The sequence below is a fragment of the Fulmarus glacialis genome, unplaced genomic scaffold (assembly GCF_000690835.1).
Source record: "Fulmarus glacialis isolate BGI_N327 unplaced genomic scaffold, ASM69083v1 scaffold37853, whole genome shotgun sequence".
Taxonomy (NCBI): domain Eukaryota; kingdom Metazoa; phylum Chordata; class Aves; order Procellariiformes; family Procellariidae; genus Fulmarus; species Fulmarus glacialis.
Window position 1 is genome coordinate 19,302 of NW_009205583.1, and position 9,552 is coordinate 28,853.

Consider the following 9,552-nt stretch of genomic DNA (forward strand, 5'->3'; position numbering starts at 1 on the left):
TTCTGTAATGTGTAGGCATGAAGCTGGGAGGAGCAGTTACAGTAACTAGTGCAAAAAAATCCGGGCTTTTGAAAATTCAGAAATAGCTGATTTCATTCACCCTTCCAAAAGGTGTTGGGATATAAGAATAGATTTTTTTTTTTTGTCTCTTCAGGTGTGAAGCCCTTCCAGTGTAAAACCTGTCAGAGAAAGTTCTCCAGATCTGATCATCTGAAGACTCATACCAGGACTCATACAGGTAAAACAAGTGCGTAAACTTTTCTTCACATTTATATTTCATTATTTTTTAAGTTTAAATCAATGTTGTTGTAAATTACATGATTAGAAAGTCTCTTAACCAGGTGTTAAATTTCAAAACAACAGAAAGAATTTCAGAGTGTGCTGATTTTTCAGTGTGACTACATTCCCCAAGTGTCATAGTCACTTTTCAAAAAGGGATTTAGGTGATTTTGGAAACTACGCTTTCTTCCTTCACGTTTAAAGAAATTTCAGCTTGGCAAAATACATTTTGTCAGCTATTGTGAAATGAACATCATGGTCTCAGCCCACAAATGTCAAGTTGATCTACTGCCTTTACTGAAAAAACCCTACAAGATAGAAATTTTAATTCTAGCTTCAGCCGAAGGTCTGTAATCTAAAGTATTCATGCCTACTCATGCTTCTCCTAAGTGTCAGTTGAGCCTAATGCAGGATAGCACAGCAAAGCTCTTGCTGTTGCTGCTTGTACTGTAATCTCTCCAGAAGATAAAAGGAGTGCCTTTTGCAAACTCACACTGACAGACACTAAAGTAAAAGCTTACTCAAATATTCAAGGACCTTTTTGTAGAAACCATAATATTTCATATAAATACAGGGGAAAAAATAGGAGGCCATTTTAGTCTACTCTGCCCTCACATAAATGTAAACACCATTAAGGAGCAACTGCAGCAACCTCTATATTTTAGTTTTAAGTTTTTAGAATTATTCCTATGAACTGGCATTTTCTGTTCCCTTCCACTATGTATGCAGTATTTTTACCAAGTAATTGTTTACTGAGCACTTTGGCATGTTATTAAATGTCACAGTGTTTTCTATACTGGTGTTAACCTTTTAAATTCAGTCTCTGTACAGATGGACAAGGAGCCTGAAAATCTTTTTCTCCCTGCTAAGGATTCTTTTTTCTCCTCTGGACCATAAAAACACATATTTAAGACTTTCAAAAATAAAAGAGACATTTTAATAAAGGAAATGATTCACCTGAGAACAATGGCATTTTCTGTGGCACTGGCCAAATAAATGCTTCAAGTAACGGCCATATCTGCACTTGCAATCTGCAAATGGTAAAGGGCATGGCTGTGTTCCTGGGTTCTCCCCATAGTCTCATGCTGAGCTGCAGGGCCTGGGTCTGTGTGCATTTGCATGAAGAAAGATATTAACCAGCAAGAGGTAACATTCTGGTAGAGACAAAATGGCAAGTGGTTGTCACATGCTAGCAAGTCAGGATAAGCTATATTCCCTGTCACATTTCATTGCTAACTGATCTGCTAATTCATGACTTTCATGACTCCAGTAATTTTTTATCCCAGATCAGCTAAATCAGTGAAGAACTTGCTCTCTTTTTTCTAGTGAAACTCATCTCCCCGTTCTAGTTCTTCCTTGCTCCATGTGATCCAAGCCCACACTGCACTCATTGCTGAAAGCAGCCTCACTTGAGCACTGATAACCTCCTAGCACAGACCTCTGCGTGGGCTTGCTGCCTGCCACGGGCTCAGGTTCTGTGCGAGCTCTGCAGCCCAGCTGCGTGCTGCTGTGATGATGCTCCTGTCGGCGGTTTTGGATATGTCATACTCCTTTGACTGTAAAATACACATATCCTGAGGGGAATGAGCACAAGTGGTGGGTGGGGATTTTTCATCTCCATCTTGCCCTGTAGCTTCATTCCTCTTTCTTTCTTGTACCCCCTAAATTTTGAAAAAAACCACCTAGCTCAAGTTAACTTGCTCCATGTTAAATCTTGATGAAGCAAAGCACAGGTAACTTCCATCTAAATCCATCCTAATTTTAAGTCAACTGCCAAACTATTTGTTTAGCTATAAATTCAGGTTTCTTGTCTCCACAAGCAATTTTACTGTGACAGCAATCTTTGCTGTAGAAAGCCAAAAAATGAATCAGAAGAAAACTCCACACATCTATATACATTTCAGCAATGGAAATGTGATTTCTGGTATCTGTACAGTGAAGCTGGTCAAAGTAATCTGTGCCCAGCACAGAACTAATAGAGATTGCTGCCCCCTGTTGCGAGAGGACAACCAGAATTGCTTGTGAAACAGCAAAACTGTGCTGCTTTTACTGTGGTAATTCAGTGAAAAACTGGCCAGTAATAGATAACTCGCATCAGTTCATAGGATGTTGTTGCTAATGCTGCTGAGATGAAAGAAGACCACTTTATACAATCTGTGATTTTTATCAGTAGCTCTGACCAGATCAGTTTTGTCCCATGCTGTTTTATGCACTCATGTGATGTAGTTGATGCTTTTGCCAGCATGTATGTTAAGTGGATAAAGTACATTTTAAACACCCCCCCTCCCCACGGGATTTTACAAACAAAAATACACATTTATGCCAATCCCAGATCCCCTTTTGCCTGAATTTGGATGTTTGTGAAACGCACAAAGTGTGAGGCAAAGAAGAGGAGAAGATGTCTAGGTGAGCTCGTACCACCCCACTGTGTCTTGAGTTGGAGAGTACAAGGTGTGTAGACAGCACTGAAGAGCCCAGCCCCAGAGCTGAAACTACTTTAAAATATTTTTGGGGAAAAAAAAGAAAATGCAATTCTAAAAGAAACATGAATCACCGGGCACTGCTCTGAGCTAATGAAAGCATTCCATCAGCATTCCTAACACAGCCTGAAATTCCACTTAAACATTGTAGAAAATCAAGAGACCAGATTAAACTCTAAAAAGGTGATGGCGTTTCTTGTTAAAATTGAATGTGCTTTGCTTGGGGTCATTTTTAGTGAATATTATGCTCATGGGAATGTTAGAAAAATACTGAATATTTTGAGCCTTTAACATAGAATCATAGATGTGAATCTACTTCATTTAGACAGTAGTGGGAAACTTTCAGTCTGCTCAGCAGACTTTATGCTGAATTCTGTTGCTTCTACCATATTCACATACACGCACCCGTTTCAAAGAACTTCAGCCAAAACTCATTGAACTGGCTGGAAAAATTCTCCTTGACTTGAGGTCAAGCTCTAAATAGTCACTGACAATTTTCACAGTGACTAAGAGTATGTCGGCACCACAGTCCAATGTATGACTGAAGCTTGTGCGAATGCCAGAGTGACTTTTAAACTAGTTTGTTCGAGAGCTGAGAGTAGGATAGACATGGCAACACAGTGTTCAGTAAGGGCCTGTCTTCAGGAATGAACTACTGCAAAATGTTCTACGTCATCTGAAAACGCTGTTCTTAAACATCAGCTGAGGGAAATGTAAGAAAGCACTGAACGCTGATGTGAGCAGGAATCGAGGGCACTCCCACACCTTCTCAGGACTGCCCGGGATGCCTTTCCTCCTGACAGGGGCTCTGCCTAGCTCCTCACAACCCTGCAGAAAGAAAACAAATAGCAGTGTCTCAGGCGAGCTGTATACCCAGTTAATAACAGGGTGTTTTGTTAACAGGTGAAAAGCCTTTCAGTTGCCGGTGGCCCAGCTGTCAAAAAAAATTTGCCAGGTCTGATGAATTAGTTCGTCATCACAACATGCACCAGAGGAACATGACTAAACTGCAGTTGGCCCTTTAGGCAGTTCAAACAAGTGAATAAACCAGATGGGACATTATGAGCTACTGCAAACTTTATCAGCCATCTTCGATCACCTCTGTCAGAAAGCTGCAGCTGTCTTCGCATCCCATTTGACACAAGTTAACTAAACCGTAGGATTCTGCTCAGCCTTGTCTTCCATTTGGACTTATACAAGTTCCTATTCAATAAGTTCAAGAGGTTTTTATTTGTAATTTTGTTAAAAAGTAAGCAAAATTGCCACAGTTTCAAGATTACCATAAACTATGCTTACCTTCCACGTCTGTCTCCAGTTTTCTGGTTTTATTTTCACTAAAACTTTTCTAGGTACATAATTGTTGTACCTTTTTAAGTCCTGCAGTGGGTTGGGTGATTCCTCCCTGTTGAAGGTAAGCTTTACGCTTACTGCCTCTGTGTGTATGCTGAGGTTTCCAAATGCTAGTACAGCTGTCCTCACAAAATAAGATGGAACAATCACCTGAGATACTTTTGCTAAACCTTGTACTTGTACTGCCAAAGGGCAAGCTTTTAAAGTTGGAAGCTCTGCTTTTGAATTTCACAAATCAAACCTTTCTTTAAAGGACGTATTTCTAGAGCAGCTAAAGCTAGATGAACCAGAGCCTCTCTGTACAGAAAATAAGAATCTTACCATTAAGTTAACTTGTTTTTTAAATAATCACATAATTGATCCCCCGAAACTGTTTTGTTTGTCAAATAACTCTCTCCCTTTCTCTCTCTCTTTTTAATGTATTGGTTTAAATTTATTCTATCATGAGATGCATAGATCTCCTTTACACAAAACTAATTCCAATCATTGTAGACATTTGGGATTTGTTTACAATGTAAAGCCGCACTGGTTATGTGGCTAGCAAGCTGTATAAACTTAAAACTGAACTTTTAATGGGGCTGGTCCAGGATCTCCATTAACAGATTACTCTTAAGATAAGTAACTTAAAAAGACTCTTTGTCAAGTATATGTGAAAAAGACATTATTAGTGTAAGGAAATATATTGTTTCAGGGTTTTGGGAGGAGGGGTTTATTATTTACTTTTAATTGCTTGAAATTGTGTGTATATATATATCTGATAATGTATTGCTCTTAGACATCTAAAATTAGAAAGTGTATAAATATTAGATGCATCACTGTTCTGATGTTGTTGCTGTTACAAACTATTGATAACACTAAGAATGTAACCTGCATTTTTCACTGAGCTTTCAATTAAAGCCCATTCAAAGAGAAACAAATGAGAGTCCAACAGATGTCTTGTTTCATGTCTGGTATTAAATTTCAAATGCCCTGTCCAATAGTATCCTTTTTTTTTTTTTTTTTTGTATATAAAGGTACCACCAGCACTGATGACCACTAGTTAACCTGTCCAGGTCTTGACCACAATTTATCCATCTCACTTGGGAATCATACTGGCAGCAGAAAACAGTGTCAAGTTTCATATTGTGCTATAAAACGGTTGCTTCAATCGTTCGTCTTCTTACCAAACTATTCCTTTTCTTTCGACCTGTAAGATTTGTATAAGAACCTTATAGAACAGTAAAACCCAGTTTATAAATAGCAGTACTGGCCTTCTGTAGAACTGCACTGAAACCATAAGCACAGATAACTTCTTAGATTAGGATGTCATAGACTGACTTCTAAGTAAAAGTTAACTTAGAGTTGGGGTGGCTTAAATCAGTTCAAAGAAAAAGACAGTCTTTCTTAGATGATGAAGTGTGAAAATGAAGATAAAAAAATATTACTGTTTCTTTGTCATACTGCCTACTTTTCTTTGGAAGTAAGTACAGCCTGCTTCAGTGCCCTTTGACCTTGCAAAATATTTGTATCTCTTTAGCAAAAATCTTTAATGTATCTTGCCAAGCTTTTTTCTCTAATGTACACAATGGAGTTCTATGATGGGTTGAGCTTTCTCTCTTAAAGTGCAGCTGCATCGTCAAGAAAACTCAACAGTTAATTCTTCAAGTCCTCTTTTTCGCATGGGTATTGCATCACTGTTAATTACTGTTGGGGTACTGTGACTCATTTGTATCAGTCAACTTTATCTTTTGCTGCCAAAAGACAGCATCTCTCTGGAGAAACTCCTAACAAGTGTGGCAAACATCAAATATTTAGAGCGAATGGTGTACATAAAACTGCACAGAATTAAAAAATAAAGCAGCTCCTCCTGCTTTCTTGAGGGAAAAGTTCAGTTGCAATAACAATGTCCTCTGATTTACCCAGCAGTCTTCTGCAACTACAAAACAATCTGTTTTTCAGTCTGCACCCAAAATAGAGAGCTGCCACGAGTGTTTATACTAAAAGCCAAAAAAAGAAAAATCAGCCTCCAGTTGTGCCTGCATTAGTCAAACATAAATAAAACTATCTTTTGTGAAACACAACCAAAACTCCACTGCAGCACAGGCCAGACTTCCAGTGACCTGTAAATAACTACAGCCATGGTTTTGCTGCTTAGTGAATTGCATGCCAGATAATAATGGTAGATGGCTACAAAAAATGAAGCGTGGGTTGATGAGTGACAGAACATCTCCTTTTGTTTTTGCTGTCGCCACTTTTTCAATGAAAGTACTTGTTGCTACTCTGTTGTTTGATGATCATTACGTCCCCCAACCCGCCGAGTACAGTGAAGACAATGGTAAATGTTTACAAGATTTTTAAAATTTTTATTCCTAGTTATTTTACAGTCTTTGTCATGAGAGGCATTTTATGTCTCTTCCTTTCATTTCCCTGTTTTCAGGATTCCATCAGCAAGGTAAGCCACCTTTATTGAAGTGCTTTACTACATGAATTTCTCAGAAGCAGCCCCCGGATGCTGGTTCTTGCAGCATGCAATTCCTCATTTTGTGGCAAGCAGAAACTGCTCAGCAAGCCGAGTTTCTGTGAGCTTGACCTCCATATGAAAGATGAGGGGGCTGCACTCTATTATATCTTACAAGTATCCTTAGCTCTCTGGAAAATTTTCAATCCCATGATTAACTGAGCAGATCTTTTATGCCTCTGCCCTCTGTTCTTAAACTGAAAATAGTGACTGATGTTATTTTGGCTGATGGTTAATGTCTTACTGTGATTGGCATACTATTCCTGTCCTGTGGCTTCCATAGCCCCCCAGAATGGAGAATGTTAATTATATAGATAACACTTCTACTTTTTCTTGTCACTTCATGATGTACAAGATGTGTTGGGTTGGAAAGGGAATGTGATCTCTTCTCTCTCTGATCATGTCAGCTGAGATTCAAGGGTTCACTTGTACCAATTTTTTGAAGGTAGGTGAATCCAGCAAAGTGTCCCTTCTACTTTAGGAAATCGTGAGAGCTAACATGCCTAAATTGTAACCACATGATCATATTTTTCATGCATGTCATATTCTTTAAGGGTACGGACTGTGCTGGCTGAACAGCAGGTACAAAGACATTATCTTGCTGCAATTAGGCAACCAACCTGAAGGCAGTCCATCCTTCAGACAGGTGCTGGTTCCTGTAAGGGAAGGGGGGACCTTGCAAAGAAGTAGCTCTTTGCTTCTCTTTCCGTGGTGGGCTAGGTGAGTTGTTCGTTTTAGAAGCCACTTCGAGGCCTATCTGTTTCAGGATGTCAGTAGGATTCGTTTCACTGCTCCACCAACCAACCTCACAGCAACTGGGAACAGTTCCTGACGATGCAGGTAGCTGCCTTAAACCAGTGTTTCTTCCTCCTTCCCTTTCCCCAGGCAGGCACTGAGAAAACCCTATCAAGTGCAGTCTTTTCCCATCATCAATGTGACCTGACAGCAAATCTGGTAAGCAAGCTGCTCCCAGCACCTTGTCCAAAAGCCCGACAAGGCTCTGGAGTGGATCGAGGGGCTCTGAGAAGGTGCCTGCAGCCCCGCACCTCAGAGCTGCCTGGACCTAGCGTGAGGTAGGTACACAGAGGCAACCAGCAGCAGAGGTATGCTGCCAGAGGACGTGCAAAAGTTCTGCTGCTCGGTCCTGCTCGAGCCCTGTTTGTACCTTCCCCCTGCGGCAAGTACGGGCGGGAGAACCACTCAGCTGTTCAGCTGGGGAACGCTTCCTTGCTTGGGGAAAATCCTCCTCCCCCCTCCCTCCCCTCCAATTAAAAAAAAAGTGATTAAAGGCAGTGTATGCAGTTCAGAATGGCACTAATGGACAAGAAAGCCCAGCTGCAATATTTGGGGAGATCCAATAAAAGGTTCATTAGGATTCTTTTCGTTATTGGAAGTCCTGATGACACAAGGGGACCTAATGAAACAGAAGACCTGGTCACAAGAGCGATGAGTTAAAAAAAACCCAACCCCAAATCCCAACCCCACTGACACCATTCTAAAAATTAGACAATTAAGAGTAAAACCAGGAATGTAGCCAGAACTATTCCACCTCGAATAATAAACACAAGGATAAGTTGCCAAGTGAGGTCAAAGAAGCAAATGGTAAAGTGAGTTTAAGAGACAGCTAGACACTTTTATGGGGAGAGAGGGGATTGAAGGATACAGTGACAAAACTGGGGGTAGAGTTGAGATAAACCCAGAGGACAGGCACGGTGGGCCAATAGCCTCGGAAAGTGCTCTGAGCCCCAGTTGCTCAGCAGAGGAGCAGAGCAGCTCTTGGCGTCCGGGGGAGACTTACCAAGGCTGTCGGCAGCGTCCTGTGAGGGATGAAGGGAAACTGCCGGAACAGTTTGAAGGGAAGATGAGCCTGGCAGGCAGAAATGGGTGTGCTCTCAGATGCGCTGGTCGTAAGCGCTGCCCTTGGTTTCACTAGTGAGAAGCCCTGGCAGACTTGCTAAAAAGCAGGTTTTTGAGGAACTTCTACCCAAGCAGCTTGTCTTCTTGCAAGTTACCAATGCAGAGCACAGAAAGAGACACCAAAAGAAAAACAGAAAGAACAAACTTATTTTTTCATTTTTCATGAAAGACTACTTGTAATATAGGAAAGAACAGGGTTGGCTAGAATATGATTCAAATAAGGCAAAGACAAAATATACAAAGGTTATGTTCTTCTCTGCTTGTACAAAGCTTTGCATACTTTCACGTTGTCAGCACAGCCTGTGTCGATTCCCATAAAAAAAGCTGGCAGAACTTCTGTGTCTTCAAATAACAGCATGATGAAGCCTAGTTTTAAGTGCTCGGTTTGGCCATCTCTGCGCTGATGAGCAGATGTGGTTCCACCAGCACAGTAAGGTTCTTACATGATGATGATGAGGGAACCAAGACCAGCATGGCCGCTGGAAGTAAGCCAGAGCATCAAATAAGTAAAGTGCAGTTTTCTTTATAGATTGCAATCTAAACACAAATGCCAGCTTCTGCTGCTAAAAAAGTTACCTTTGAGACCTCAGAGGGCTTTGAGCAGTGAGGATGGTCTGAAAGATGATATTCTTCTAGAAGACACATAAAACATGGAGAGATCTTGTGCTAGGTCCTGTAGGGACACTGAGTAGCAGGAAGACTCTGCCCTGAAGAGGTTGCAAGCCACAGATAAGGCTTTAAAAGACAGGTGTTTAAAGGCACTGAAAATCTTGAATGAGAAAGTATAGTCCCAGGCAGGGCTTTTCTATTCCTGATGACTAAATGCTTGTCCCATAGGTATAAATATAATTTAATAGCATCACTGTTTTTTATGTGAAACAGGCTAGTTATGTTCTGATGAACTCTTGCAGAGCCAAAATCTTAATCTGCAAAAATAGGCTGAGCAGTAATGGAAAGATCTGGCTGATCATCTTGGCTTGAATGACTAGATAAATCTAATATAAAACTAGTTGCCCTTCCCCAGCGTCA

General features: G+C 40.6%; 1 protein-coding gene across 1 annotated transcript in view; it reads left to right on the forward strand.

Annotated features, from left to right (window-relative positions):
* Positions 1-3,784, forward strand: part of WT1 (Wilms tumor 1) — a gene marked incomplete at its 5' end in the record, with an annotated part of 14,497 nt that extends 10,713 nt beyond the window's left edge. The window contains 2 exons of the mRNA XM_009575435.1: positions 155-238; positions 3,663-3,784. Of these exons, the coding sequence (XP_009573730.1) occupies positions 155-238; positions 3,663-3,784 (206 nt within the window). The remainder of the gene's footprint in view (positions 1-154; positions 239-3,662) is intronic.
* Positions 3,785-9,552: the final 5,768 nt, after the last annotated feature.